We start from the raw sequence: 14,895 nt of genomic DNA, 5'->3' as shown, positions 1-14,895 counted from the left end.
CCAGACCTGGGGTTCCTGCCTCTTCCCAGCCAGCCCAGAACTGAAACTAAAACCCCTCCAGCCGACTCCCTCCCCTCCCCCCGGCTCCTCCTCTCCCTTTGTCCAGTTTCTGGGGCAAAAGTGTCACCTGGCCCCACCTGCCTTCTGGCTCAGGTACCATCCCTCACCTAAAGTCACCCCCTGCTCTCCCCTCCCCCATGCAGACAGCCCCAGTAAAACTAAATGACATTCCCAGGTCAATCTGCCCCCCTCCCCTCTCAGAGCCAGGGAGAGAACCCAAGTGTCCTGGCTCCCAGCCCCCTAGTTCTACCCCACTCCCTGTCCCCTCCCTGAGCTAAGCATAGAACCAAGGAGTCCTGGCGCCCAGCTCCCCCTGGCTCTAACCACTAGACCCCACTCCCCTCCCAGAGCCAGGGAGAGAACCCAGGAGTCCTGGCTCCCAGACCCTGCCCCCCCCGCTCTAACCACTAGACCCCACTCCCCTCCCAGGGCCAGGGAGAGAACCCAGGAGTCCTGGATCCCAGCCAGCCCCCCCCAACCACTAGACCCCACTCCCCTCCCAGAGCCAGGGAGAGAACCCAGGAGTCCTGGCTCGCAGCCAGCCACTCCTCTAACCACTAGACACCATTCCCCTCCCAGAGCCAGGGAGAGAACCCAGGAGTCCAGAGGAACAGTGCCTCCATGCAGCATACCCACGTGCTGGGCTTGGTGTCACAGGTCCAGCCCCCTCCCTGCTGGGCCCCACCCACCCAGCCCTACCTGGAGTTTCTTCAGCTGGTTGTTGACGGTGGCCAGGCTGGCGCCAGCATCCACAGCCTGCAGCTGCCCCTCCATGTTCACCAGCCTCTTGTCCAGGTCTGCGTAGCTCTGCACGAGCTGCTCTGCCTTGCTGGCCTCGAAGAGCTGCTGGGCCCTGGCCTGTGACGTGCCCTCGAGCTCCACCCAGCACTGCCGGATCTCCTCCAGCTGCTTCTTCACCGAGCCGGCCAGCTCCGGCTTCTCCTCCATGAGCTGCTGGCCTTCCTGTGCGGGCAGAGGGCACACTCAGCGCCACACTCGCCCTCCGCTGCAAAGCCAGGCCTGGTGCCAAGGCCCATGCTGGGCCCCGCGGCTCTGCGCGGGCTGGGATCCTGGCCCTTGTGAGGTCAGCGGGGCAGGATTTCACCCCCTTGTGCCCAGAACCCCCAACAGTGCCTGCTGCCTGCCTGTGCCTGTCCTGGCTTTAGCAATGCAGGCGCAGGCCTGTATCCCCCGGCCAGAACCCAGCCCAGCACCTGCAGCAGGTGACGGTGATGGTGCAGCCCATAATGCTTCATAGAAACATGCTAATGAGGGTGAAGACGATGTAACTGGAATATGTTTCCTGCGGAAGGTCTCTGGTAAGGGATCGTTACAGAGCTCATCATCTCCCGAGTGTGGGCAGCCTGTTTGTGTGAACGGACCAGTCTTGTATCTGGAATTAGGAATATGAAATAGACCCGAGGCCTATTGTAATTAGGCAAAGTGGAGCCACTAATGGTGGCTTGGAATCCTGATGGCCCCCACAGGACAATTGGGTGTAAATGGTTGTTTACTCACAACCCTTCCTGGGAGTCAGGCCGGAAGAATGGAGGCCGGGGGGGGGGGGGTGTCCCACAGGACATGTGACCATGTCACCTGGTGCTGGAATCCATCTTAAACGTGGGGCTTTTCCATTGAGAAGGGGGGGGACCCAGAGACACAAAGGATTCCTGCCTTGGGCCAAAGGTATATAGGGGGGTGGAGCAGGACAATGGGGGCTGCAGTCATGAGAACCCCCCTAGGCACCACCTGAGCTGGGCTAACACGGCTGTACGGGGGAAAGGATCGGGCCAGGTTAGGGAGGAGGCTGGGCTGTGAAAGACGCTGACTGGAGCATCTCTGAGGGGGAGATTTACCTGGATTCAGTTTCTTACTGTATTAGGCTGAGACTTGCATGTTTTGTTTTATTTTGCTGGTAACTTACTTTGTTCTGTCTGTTATTACTTGGAACCACTTGAATCCTACTGCTTATACTTCATAAAATCACTTCTGTTTATTAATTAACCCAGAGTACGTGATTAATTCCTGGGGGAGCAAACAGCTGTGCATCTCTCTCTACCAGTGTTATAGAGGGTGGACAGTTTATGAGTTTACCCTGTATGAGCTTTATACTGAGTACAACGGATTTATTTGGGGTTTGGATCCTGTTGGGAGCTGGGTGTCTGGGTGCTGGAGACAGGAGCACTTCTAAAGCTGTTTTCAGTTAAGTCTGCAGCTTGTGGGGGGCGTGGGCCAGACCCTGGGTCTGGGTTGGTGCAGGCTGGCGTGTCTGGCTCAACCAGGCAGGGTTCTGGAGTCCCAGGCTGGCCGGGAAAACGGGCTCAGAGGTAGTTTCAGGTAGCAGGGTCTTGGTGATCAAACGCGTCACAGTAACCTTAGTCCCCATCAATATATCAGCGTGTCACAGCAGTGCCCAGAGAAATCAGCTGAGATCCGGGCTCCGGCCTGCCAGGCGCTGCCCAGACCCCCACTGAGATCAGGGCCCCGTTGTGCCTGGGGGGCACACAGCTCCACACACACACAGCTGGGGGGGGACATGGCTCCACACACATACACGGAGCGGGGGGGAGGACACAGCTCCACATACACACAGCGTAGGGGGGGACACAGCTCCACACACACATGGAGCAGAGGAGGACACGGCTCCACAAACACACTACTTGGGGGGGGGGAAGCTCCACATACACACAGCGCGGGGAGGGGGGGAGACACGGCTCCACACACACATGGAGCGGGGGGGGACACGGCTCCACACACACACGGAGCGGGGGGGGGGACACGGCTCCACACACACACGGAGCAGGGGGGGGACGGCTCCACACACACACAGCGGGGGGAGAAGATGGCTCCCCACACACACATGCAGCTAGGAGGGGGACACGGCTCCACACACACACAGAGCAGGGGGGGAACACAGCTCCACACACACATGGAGCGGGGGATGACACAGCTCCCCACATACACACACACGTAGTGGGAGGGGACACGGCTATACACACACACGGAGCGGGGGATGACACAGCTCCCCACACACACACATCGGGGGGAGGATATGGTTCTCCACACACACACACGTAGTGGAGGGGGACACGGCTCCACACACACAGGGAGCGGGGGATGACACAGCTCCCCACACACATACAGCGGGGGGAGGACATGGCTCCACACACACACATGTAGTGGAGTAGGACACGGTTCCACACACACACAGCGGGGGGGGGGACACGGCTCCTCACACACACAGGGAGCAGGGGGGACACACGGCTCCACACACACACAGCGGGGGGGGGACACGGCTCCTCACACACACAGGGAGCAGGGGGGACACACGGCTCCACACACACACAGCGGGAGGAGGACATGGCTCCCCACACACACATACAGCTAGGAGGGGGACACGGCTCCACACACACACAGCGGGGGGGAACACGGCTCCACATACACACATGGAGCAGGGGGGGACACACAGCTCCCCACACACACAGCGGGGGGGACATGGCTCCACACACACACAGCAGGGGGGACACGGCTCCACACACACACACACAGCGGGGGGGACACGGCTCCACATACACACATGGAGCAGGGGGGGACACACAGCTCCCCACACACACAGCGGGGGGGACATGGCTCCCCACACACACAGCGGGGGGGACACGGCTCCCCCACCCCAGCACACACATTTTAAACGCAGCCCCATGAGCTAGGAAGAAAAGGTGACTCCAGGGCGCCTGCTCGGGACAGGTCTCTGTGTGCCCCCCCGCCCCCCCCACAGACCAAAGGAGGTCAGTGGAGGACACAGGGGCAGGGTCACTTTACAGCACTGCTCCATCGGTCCCATCCCTGGTGCAACCCCCCCGGGGGCTCCAGCCTGTGCTCCCGGCCGCACCCAGCGCCCAGCAGGACCCTGCGCATAGGGATTTTTTTTTTGGGGGGGACACTGGGGCAGCAGGCCCGACACCTCCACGTCTCCCTGGCTTTGGGCACTGTGGGGGGGGGGGGGCTCAGACCCCAGCCCCAGTCTGTGTGCACAACAGGCTCAGCTCTGCAGTAGGAGCTCGTCTGCTCCCCCCCACCCCGAGAGGGGGTGGCTGGTCCCCCCCCCCCCGCAGGGCACGAGGTGGTTCTGTGCGTGGGAGAGCACCGGGCGCGCGTGATCCGGGCAGCGCACACACGGTGCCGCCCTGGGCTCTGGCCAGCTGCTGGCAGGCAACGCTGCGGCCCCCGGGGCCACGCGTGGGTTTGAAGGACAATTTAACCTCAGGGGTTTGATTGAGGTGGGGGCTTCCCCTGCTCCACAAGCCCCGTGGGTGCAGCTCCAGCTGGACACCAGCACCCGGCTCGGGCCCCCGGCAGGGCCGCCCCGTGTACCCACGCCTGCAGGCCCGGGTCCCGCTGTGACAGCCCCCCCAGAGAGCAGGGGCCCGGGGAGGTGAGAAGCCCCGTCCCCTCCCGCTCTCTGCAGAGCGCCCAGAAGGGACCGTGCAGGCGCCTGCAAGCCGGTAGCAGAGATGCCAGCCCGGACGCCCAGGCCGGGCCCGGCTGCCTAGGACAGGGACACGTCCCCCCAGCTGGCACGGCCGGGCCAGACGGACGCGAATGACCCGGGCCTGTTCTTCTAGGGCCCCCCCCCGACCTTCCACCCCAGAGGGAACAAGGCAAGGTCCGGCCACCGTGCCAGGCCAGGCCCAGCCCCGGGCAGGGCTTGCCCCAGGGACGGACGTGGGAGGGCCGGTCAGAAAGCAGCTCCCTTGGGGGGGAAGGATGGGGAGTTGGGGGAGAGCGCGGGGGGGCGGGATGCGGGAGCGGGGCCAAACCTGGGGGGGAGGATGGGGAGTTGGGGGGCGGGATGGGGGATCCCGAGGGGGGAGTTGGGGGGATCCCTGGGGAGGGATGGGGAGTTGGGGGGGAGGCCCGAGGGGGAGGATGGGGAGTTGGGGGGCAGGATGGGGGATCCCTGGGGAGGGATGGGGAGTTGGGGGGCAGGATGGGGGATCCCGGGGGGGCAGGATGGGGGATCCCTGGGGAGGGATGGGGAGTTGGGGGGGAGGCCCGGGGGGGAGGATGGGGAGTTGGGGGGCAGGATGGGGGATCCCTGGGGAGGGATGGGGAGTTGGGGGGGAGGCCCGAGGGGGAGGATGGGGAGTTGGGGGGCAGGATGGGGGATCCCTGGGGAGGGATGGGGAGTTGGGGGGGAGGCCCGAGGGGGAGGATGGGGAGTTGGGGGGCAGGATGGGGGATCCCTGGGGAGGGATGGGGGATGGGGGGGAGGCCCGAGGGGGAGGATGGGGAGTTGGGGGGCGAGATGGGGGATCCCGAGGGGGGAGTTGGGGGGATCCCTGGGGAGGGATGGGGAGTTGGGGGGGGAGGACCGAGGGGGAGGATGGGGAGTTGGGGGGCAGGATGGGGGATCCCGAGGGGGAGGATGGGGAGTTGGGGGGCAGGATGGGGGATCCCTGGGGAGGGATGGGGGATTGGGGGGGAGGGATGGGGGATTGGGGGGGAGGCCCGAGGGGGAGGATGGGGAGTTGGGGGGCAGGATGGGGGATCCCTGGGGAGGGATGGGGAGTTGGGGGGGAGGCCCGAGGGGGAGGATGGGGAGTTGGGGGGCAGGATGGGGGATCCCGGGGGGGCAGGATGGGGATTGGGGGGGAAGGCTGAAGGCACCAGCACCCCTCCCCCCCGTCTCACCTGCTCGATCTTGTCCAGCCAGTCGCGGTTCTGCGCCAGCTCGGCCCGGAGCGCCTGGTGCCGCAGCCAGCGCGCGTGGGGCTTGGCCGCCTGGTCCCCGGCCATGAGCCGCTGCTCCCCCATCCAGCCGGCGAGCTGCGGGCACAGAGCGGGGCTGAGCCGGGCACCGCCCCGCCCCGGCCCCGCAGCCCCGGTCCCGCAGCCCCGATCGGCCCCGCACCGCCCCCGCAGCCCCGGCCCCGCAGCCCCGATCGGCCCCGCACCGCCCCCGCAGCCCCGGTCCCGCAGCCCCGCTCGTCCCTGCTGCTGCAGCGAGCCCCCGCCCCGTCCTTCCCCCGCCTCATGGGCCGGGCGGCTGCGGGGAGGGGGGCGGTCCTGGGGCCACGTGAGAACAGAGACAGACAGACGGAGAGGTAGCTATGGGGACAGACAGGCAGAGGGGTAGCTATGGGGACAGACAGACGGAGGGGTAGCTCTGGGGATGGGCAGAGGGACAGACAGGCAAAGGGGTAGGTGTGGGGACAGACAGACAGGAGTAGGTGTGGGGGTGGACGGAGGGAGAGGTGTGGGGACGGACAGACAAGCAGAGGGGTAGGTGTGGGGACGGACAGAGGGACAGACAGGCAGAGGGGTAGCTATGGGGACAGACAGACGGAGGGGTAGCTCTGGGGATGGGCAGAGGGACAGACAGGCAAAGGGGTAGGTGTGGGGACAGACAGACAGGAGTAGGTGTGGGGGTGGACGGAGGGAGAGGTGTGGGGACGGACAGACAAGCAGAGGGGTAGGTGTGGGCACGGACAGAGGGACAGACAGGCAGAGGGGAAGCTTTGGGGATTGACAGAGGGACAGACAGGCAGAGGGGTAGCTGTGGGGACGGACAGAGGGGTAGCTATGGGGATGGACGGAGGGACGGACAGGCAGAGGGGAAGCTTTCGGGTCAATTCTGGACACCCCAGGATCTGGATTCACCTCCCTTTGGTGCCCCGAGGGGCTGTGGTGGGGGGTCAGGCCCCTGGGTGTGACCCAGCATTGACCCCTGGAGCAGGACAGCCCGTGACCTTCTCTGGGCCCTGCCAATGGCTCCCCCAGGTATTCCAAACACCCCAGCCCCCTGCTGCCACCGACCCTGAGAGATCCAGCCACACAGGGCAGCTGGGGCAGAGCCAGGGAGAGAACCCAGGTGTCCTGGCTCCCAGCTATAATAAATAGAGACATACCCATCTCCTAGAACTGGAAGGGACCTTGAAAGGTCATTGAGTCCAGCCCCTGCCTTCACTAGCAGGACCAATTTTTGCCCCAGATCCCTAAGTGGCCCCCTCAAGGATTGAGCTCACAGCCCTGCGTTTAGCAGGCCAATACTCAAACCCCTGCGCTATTCCCCTAACTATTAAACCCCCCTGTGACAAAGTGGGGCTGTTCTTAATGTGTCCTCTGAATACTGTGTGGGAGCCTCAGTTTCCCCTCTGCATTTCTTAAGTCTCCAGTGTGCATAAATGGCCGACACTCTGTCTCCTGGCAAAGAATGGCCGGGGCCCTTCCCCCTGCAAGGAGATGGCTAAAGGTGTTGGAGACAGAGAGCTCAGGTGACCTCCTGGCCCGGGAGAGAGACAAAGGCCAGAGAGGAGGGACTGGAGGGGGTGTCAGTCTGGAGCTGGCTGGGGACGAGGAGTGAAGTGCAGATGGGGGGGTCTGGCTCGGTCCGGTTCGTGGTACCTACAAGCTCTGTCTTAGACCCTGTTCCTGTCATCGAATAAACCTCTGTGTTACTGGCTGGCTGAGTCTCCTCTGACTGCGAAGTGGGGGGGCAGGACCCTGTGGCTTCCCCAGGACCCCACTGGGGGGGACTCGCTGTGGGAAGCGCACGGAGGGGCAGAGGATGCTGAATGCTCCAAGGAGAGACCCAGGAGGTGAAGCCGTGTGAGCTTCTTGCCCTGAACAAGTCTGCTCCAAGGGAGAGGAGGCTCCCCAAAGTCCTGCCTGGCTTGGTGGGGAGCAGCTCCAGAGCATCGCCCGAGGACCCTGTGATAGTTGGGATCCTCTCGCCGGCGTCCCTGGGCCCAGAGCAGTGTTCTGGGTCTTTCCAGTCGGGCAGGGCTGGAGAATCCCATCTGCTGCCCCCTCCCGTATTTCAACCACTGGCCTGTCCCAGCGCCAGCAGCGCGGTCATGGCCGGGCTGAATCCTGGCACACACGGTGTCGCTCAAACCTGGCCTCACCTGCCGGCTACTTTTGGGACCGGGCAAGAGGCGGTAGGGACCCGTCCCTGGCAGGCGGGGCTGGCTGCAGGAAGAGGTGGCCGGGGCGCCTGGCGCTGGGGCACGGGGCCCAACCCCCAGCTGGTGTAAATCAGCATTGCTCTGCTGGGACCACAGGTGCCTGGCTGGCTGACACCCGCAGAGGGGCTGGCCCACAAAACCCCGGGGCAAATCCCGAGCCCCTGCCCTGGGGCCAAGAGTGAGCCAGATTCACAGCTGGAGTAAACTGGTCCAATGCTGTTTACATCAAAGCAGTTATGCTGGTTTACACCAGCTTGGTACCTGGCCGAGTGACTCCACAGCCCCATTGTTATTCCATCCCCCCCAGCTCTGCCGGTGCCCCTCACTACCGACCCGCAGCCCCTGCTAGCCCAACTCTGCCGGTGCCCCTCACTCCTGACCTGCAGCCCCTGCTAGCCCAGCTCTGGGCTCCCCCACCCAGCTCTGCCGGTGCCCCTCACTCCTGACCGGCAGCCCCTGCTAGCCCAGCTCTGCCAGTGCCCCTCACTCCTGACCCACAGCCCCTGCTAGGCCAGCTCTGGGCTCCCCCACCCAGCTCTGCCGGTGCCCCTCACTCCTGACCCGCAGCCCCTGCTAGCCCAGCTCTGCCGGTGCCCTTCACTCCTGACCCGCAGCCCCTGCTAGCCCAGCCCTGCCGCCCCCCCGCCAGCTCTGCCAGTGCCCCTCACTTCTGACCCACAGCCCCTGCTAGCCCAGCTCTGCCGGTGCCCCTCACTCCTGACCCGCAGCCCCTGCTAGCCCAGCTCTGCCGGTGCCCCTCACTCCTGACCCGCAGCCCCTGCTAGCCCAGCCCTGCCGCCCCCCCGCCAGCTCTGCCAGTGCCCCTCACTCCTGACCTGCAGCCCCTTCTAGCCCAGGCCTGGCCCCCCCGAGCCCTGCCGGTGCCCCTCATTTCTGACCCGCAGCCCCTGCTAGCCCAGCCCTGGTCTCCCCCTGCCCAGCTCTGCCAGCTCACTCCTGACCCGCACTCACGTGCTCCGTGGGCAGCCCTGAGCTAAGGGCCCCGTCAGGAATGTCGGGGGCACCACGGCCCCTCGTCAATGCCCAGCTGTGCCCAGGGCTGGCTCAGGCCCTGAACTGCCCGCGAGCATCGGCGCCAGCTCAGAGAAAGGGGGCAGATTGCGGAGCGCCATTGGCTAGGCCTGTCCCTCTCCCCCCAGCACAATTCATCACCATAGCGCCCGCGCTGCCTGGAAACACGCGCCAGCTGCCCTAATTAGAGGCAGGCACTGGGTGGGGGCAGGGCTTGCCACACAAATGAGGCAGGAGCCTGAATACATTTAGCTACTGAAACAATCAGCGGCTGGGGCTGAATTCGGCTCTGGGACGCATGGGGCTCCCCTTCTGCCTGACAGCATCCGCCATCCTCCCTCCCATGTACGGCCCCCTGGGTGCCATGGGCAGCCCCTCGCTAGCTCTGTGTCCTGCCCCTTGGCACCCTCCCCGCAGAACTGGGCGCGTCCCCCAGCTGCAGCCCGCGTGGCCCGGCAGTGCCGGGGAGCATTGGCCATCCCACCGGTCCCCACGAGGGCTGAGCTGCCGTGTATCCAGCCCGTGCCCCCGAGGCCGGTGCTTGTGGGCACAGCTGGGGGCGGGGGGGGAGACTAGGCTGAACTCTATTTCCGATGGGGATTCCCAGCCCCCCGCCACGATTCTGCACCCGGAGCATTCGCCTCGTGTCCAGGCCCCTTGGCCGGACGAGGGAGCTTGGGAGAAGAGGTTTGGAGACCGGGAGTCAAACTCCCCCCATGCGTCCCCCCGACTTCAGACAGTGCTGAGCCCCCCTCCTCCGAAAACCAGGCCCCATTCAGGCATCCCAAGCCAGGACCCCAGTGCCGGGTCCCTCTGGAGCCAGGGAGCTCGGCGAGGAATTGGTGCAGAACGCCGCACTGCCTGGCCGGCCCAACAGGTCCCTGTGTCTCTGTGCCGAACTGGGAATGTTCTTAATGTTTTCTCTGAATACTGTGTTGGTGCCTCAGTGTCCCCATGGCAGTTCTTAAGTATCTGGCAGAGCAAAGGGCCAGTGCACCTAAATGCCTGACCCTCTGTCTCCTAGCAACTGATGGCCTGGGCCCCCCTCTGCAAAGGTGCCAGCTGAAGGTGTTGGAGACAAAGGGATCAGGTGACCTCCTGGCCCGGGAAAGGGGCTGAGCAGAGAGGAGGGGCTGGAGGGGGTTTCGGGCTGGAGCGGGTTTCAGTCTGGAGCTGGCTGGGGACGAGGAGTGAGGGCAGACGTGGGGGTCTGGCTCACTGCCCCCCAGAATGGACCCGGCTGAGGGGTCCGGTTCTCTGTACCTACAAGCTCTGTGTTAGACCCTGTTCCTGTCATCGAATAAACCTCTGTGTTACTGGCTGGCTGAGAGTCATGTCTGACTGCAAAGTGGGGGGGCAGGGCCCCGTGGCCCCCCCAGGACCCCGCCTGGGTGGGCTCGCTGTGGGAAGCGCACGGAGGGGCAGAGGATGCTGAATGCTCCAAGGAGAGACCCAGGAGGTGAAGCCGTGGGAGCTTCTTGCCCTGAACAAGTCTGCTCCAAGGGAGAGGAGGCTCCCCAAAGTCCTGCCTGGCTTAGTGGGGAGCAGCTCCAGAGCATCGCCCGGGGACCCCGTGACAGTCTCTGCCCTGCGGAGTCAGTGCCCTGCTCGCTGCACCTAGGGGCGCACCCCAGCCCGTAGCAAAGCCCCTAGGAAACGCCAGCAGCAGGGGGGAGCCAGCAGGTGTGCGGGGGGGCCTGCCGGCTGCAGGACGTCACATCCGCCACCGCACGGGGCTGGGCCTGGGGCCGTCCGTACCTCATGACAGTTCTGCAAGAAACGCTGCAGATCCAAGTGATCGTTCAGCTGCTGCATCCGCTCCTGGGCCAGCTGGAAGTTCCGGTGGCTCCTGCAGAAACGAAAGGTGCCGGCTCGGGTCCCTGCGTCTCCATGCCCATCACTGCAGCCTCTGGGCACCTCCCAGCCCCTCCCTGCGCCCAGGCAGCACTGCTCTGCCCATTGCCCAAAACCCAGAGAGACCTGGGCCCACCGATTTCGAGGGGTTCTGGCCCCAGACCGCCAGGGAGCTGGGCCCGAGGGCCTTGAGGGAGCCTGTGGCGCAGTGGGGGATTGCACGCGGGGGCTGAGCGGCAGGGGGGCAGGCCCGCAGAAGCAGCCCCCGGCCAGGGGAGCTGGAACCTGGCTGCAGGGGCCGGCCCAGTGGCTCGGGCTGGGAAGGGGACCACGCCAGGCGCTGCGCAGGGCCTACTTGTCTCTGAGCGCTGCCATCTCCTCCTGGGCGCGCTCACTGTACGGGCTGCCCTGGCGCACCAGGCTCTCCCCAGCCCGCAGAGCCAGCGTCGTCTTCGGCACGCTCAGCTCCATGGTTGTTATGAAATCCCTGTGCTTCCTGATGGCCTTCTCCGCCGCCTCCACCGTGGTGGGCAGCTCCGCGTGGGCCAGGGTGGACGCCTGGGGGGAGCAGGAGGGCTGGGGTTAACACTCAGCCCTCGGGCAGCCTGCAGACCTCGCACTCCCCCCACCGGCCCCCTGTGCTGGGGGAAACTGAGGCCCAGAGGGGGAAGCCACGTGTCTGGGGTCACACAGGAGGTCATGGGATAAAGCTAGGAAGAGAATCCATGAGTCCTGGCTCCCAGCCTCCTGTTCTAACCACTAGTCCCCCCTCCCCTCCCAGCGCTGGGGAGAACCCAGGAGTCCTGGCTCCCAGCCCCCTGTTCTAACCACTAGTCCCCCCTCCCCTCCCAGCGCTGGGGAGAACCCAGGAGTCCTGGCTCCCAGCCCCCTGTTCTAACCACTAGTCCCCCCTCCCCTCCCAGAGCTGGGGAGAACCCAGGAGTCCTGGCTCCCAGCCCCCTGTTCTAACAACTAGTCCCCCCTCCCCTCCCAGAGCTGGGGAGAACCCAGGAGTCCTGGCTCCCAGTCCCCTCCCCCCCGCTCTAACCACTAGAATCACTCCCCTCCCAGAGCTGGGGAGAACCCAGGAGTCCTGGCTCCCAGCCCCCTGTTCTAACCACTAGTCCTCACCCACTTCCCAAGCCAGGGATCGCTCCCCCTCTTTCCTTCTCTGCTGCGTCTCGGGCCATGCACACAGTGTCTGCACTCCCAGGCAACTGCGCTCGGGGGCGCCTGGCACCCATCTCTGCATTGGCGTCAGTTGGACGCAGGCTGCGTCAAACGCCAGTTCCCACATTGCCTCTCCCCCCGGGCTCAGGCCTGGCTCCAAGCCTGTGGGCTTTGGGTCAAGCCCCTTGTGCTGGGCACTGCAGGGGGGCCAGAGACGGTGAACCCCCAGAGACCAGGGCGAATCCCTGAGCCTAGATCCCGGCTGAGGTGCCACCCCGGAAGAGCCTCTCCCTCTCCGCAGAGATTCCTCTGGCCGTGTCTGGAGCCAGCTCTGCTGGACCCGGCCCTGCCAAGGGCCCGAGGGACACCCCGGAGCAGAGCTGCCCAGTAACCATCTGCCTGGCCTACCGACTGCTCCTGACTGGCTCCAGCCGGGACCTTCTCTTCCCGCCGCTCCTGGGAGGCAGAAGCCGGCTGACGGCCGGGAGTGCAGGATGCACAAAGCACTTACACAGCCCCCTAGACTTGCTCACAGGCTCAGAGTGGTGCCCCTGTTTCAGGGGAGTCAGGAGACCTGGGTTCTGTGCTCAGCTCCGCCACTGACCTGCTGGCTGACCCTGGGCAAGTCCTTGCCATCTCCGAGCCTCAGTTTCCCACCCCCACTCCTGGCCTGTTTAGCATGGAAGCTCATTAGGACAAGGCATGTCTCTCTCTCTGTCTGTGCAGCGTCCGGTGCGACGGGCCCTAAGCCCGGCTGTCGCCTCTAGGTGCTGCCATAATGCAAACCAAACTCGCAGGTGCTTTCCTGCAACCGGCCCTGACTCCCCACATCCTGGGCTGCCCATCGCTGCTCTCACAGCGTCGAGCCCCTGGATTAGCCATTCCTCCCCCAGAGTCTGGGCTCCATTTCCTGCTGTCCTGGCTACGCCGGGCTGGGCGGAAGGTCCTGCGGCAGCGAAGGGGGGGGCAGCGGGTGGGAACAGGGCTCCCCACCATGCTCAGATTTCACGCACTAAGTGGCCGGTTTGATGAGCCACGTCCCAGCTCAACAACTGGCTGACAAATCATCCGCTCGCACCCAGCTAATGCGGCTTCCGGCCGCTCACCAGCGCCGGTGCGAGGAATTGGGCTTTAGCCCATCTGGGAACCTGGGGAGCGAATCGTCCGCACCAGCTGCCAAACACCCGTGTACCGTGAGCGAACAGCAACGAATTAGCAGTTCAGCTATAGGACTAACGAGCACTTCGGTACGTCCCGTTCTCCAGGTAAGGCCATTTGCTAGCTAAGGGGTTTGTTAAGCAGTAATTACTCATTGGTGTTTGATAATTTGCTAATAAAGTTATTGCTAATTACCAAATGCTACAGAATAGTGAGCAACATCCAGCACATACCGATTAATAATCATCAAATGGCAAAACTTATTAGCAGTTAATACAGGGCAAAATGCACTAATTACCAAATACCACGTCGTTATTAGCAATGAATCCTTAGATACCAAACAGTGAGCAAAGAGCAATAAATTAACAACGAATATTGAGAAATCGCCAATTACCAAACATCAGTAATTAGCAATTAATTCTTAACTGATACTAATAGTTAGCAAAGGCAATAGATGAGCAACTGACATAGTAATAACTAGCCAATCAGTGAACAATTAGCAAATACTCAATAAAGAACTTGGCTAACTGCAAATTAATTCTTAGCCAATGGCAATTTGTACGTAGCAAATCACTACCAAATATTAATAAACTTGCAGGATTAGCAGTAATTGGCCAATGATCTCAGTTAATAACAAGCCACTGATACTTAACGAATACCGTTAATTGTTCACAGATGTAAGTAGAAGTTCACACTTGCCACTAGCAAGGAATTACCCACAATCCCGCAGTGCCCCGGCCAAGCCGGCCGCATGCGAGGCGCGACCCCGGCCCGTTACCTGGTTGTAGAGACACGTCTCAGCCTGCTGCACGTCCCTCAGGAAAAGCTGGAAGATATGCGCCTGCACCAGCGCCTCCCGCCGGCTCTCCCACATCTGCAGCAGCTTGGTCCAGCCCATGTCCAGCTTCTGCAGCCACTGCTGGAGCGAGAGGCAGGGGACGTCGGCCTCCTCCGGGGCCAGCAGGTCGCTGGCCGCCTGGATCTTGGTGTAGTCCTCCTCGTAGCGGTCGATTTCCTCCTTGAGGGCCGCGTGCTGGCTCAGCAGCCGCTCGGCCCCCACCAGGTTGCTGGGAAGCTCTTCCGAGGCCACGGCCGCCTGGGTCTTCACCAGCCAGGTCAGGAAGTTGTCCAGGTCCTGGATGAACTGCTGCAGCCGGCTGGCCACGGACAGCGAGTCCTCACAGCCCTGCAGGGTCCTCTTCAAGGCCTCCCACTCCTCACTGATCTCCTCGAAGTGCAGCAGGACGGTTAGCGCCTGGGCCGGGTGGGCGGTGGCCAAGGCCTCCCCTTCCTGCTGCAGCTCAAGGAGCTTGGGCTCCAGCACCACCAGGACAGCCTCCATGGCGGAGAGTTTGCGCTGCAAGGCCAGGACACCACCCAGGTCACCGCTGCTGTACTGGCTGGACTCCACAGCGCGGCGCTTCTCCCGGACCTGCGCCTTGATCTCGGTGCACTCCAGCAGGTAGTTCTGGATCCTCAGCACGGAGCTGAGATGCTCCTTCCTCTGCTCCACGAGCTCCACCACCCGGTTCCACCTGGGCTCGCCAGACAGAGAGAAGCCCATGAGCGGCTTGGGCTTTCCGAAAGCCAGGGACGCTCGGCTTCCAAACAAACCCCCCAGAGCCCAGGCTGGTTCTACCCCGGCCACTGTGGA

At 63.7% G+C, this 14,895-nt stretch overlaps 1 protein-coding gene across 8 annotated transcripts in view; it reads right to left on the bottom strand.

Annotated features, from left to right (window-relative positions):
• Window positions 1-14,895, bottom strand: part of SPTBN4 (spectrin beta, non-erythrocytic 4) — a 74,316-nt gene that overhangs the window by 25,371 nt on the left and 34,050 nt on the right. For 7 of the 8 annotated variants that reach the window (XM_050928320.1, XM_050928322.1, XM_050928323.1 and 4 more), the window contains exons 16-20: window positions 14,020-14,776; window positions 11,269-11,471; window positions 10,818-10,908; window positions 5,752-5,886; window positions 760-1,023 (exon numbers count right to left, since the gene is read on the bottom strand). In XM_050928320.1, the coding sequence (XP_050784277.1) occupies window positions 760-1,023; window positions 5,752-5,886; window positions 10,818-10,908; window positions 11,269-11,471; window positions 14,020-14,776 (1,450 nt within the window). Of the gene's footprint in view, window positions 1-759; window positions 1,024-5,751; window positions 5,887-8,999; window positions 9,190-10,817; window positions 10,909-11,268; window positions 11,472-14,019; window positions 14,777-14,895 lie in introns of those variants that run through there. The other variant, XM_050928327.1, reaches the window with a different exon arrangement.

This window comes from Gopherus flavomarginatus, chromosome 18, assembly GCF_025201925.1.
Source record: "Gopherus flavomarginatus isolate rGopFla2 chromosome 18, rGopFla2.mat.asm, whole genome shotgun sequence".
Classification (NCBI taxonomy): Eukaryota; Metazoa; Chordata; order Testudines; family Testudinidae; genus Gopherus; species Gopherus flavomarginatus.
The sequence above is the reverse complement of the archived record's forward strand: the minus strand, read 5'-3'. Positions and strand labels throughout refer to the sequence as shown.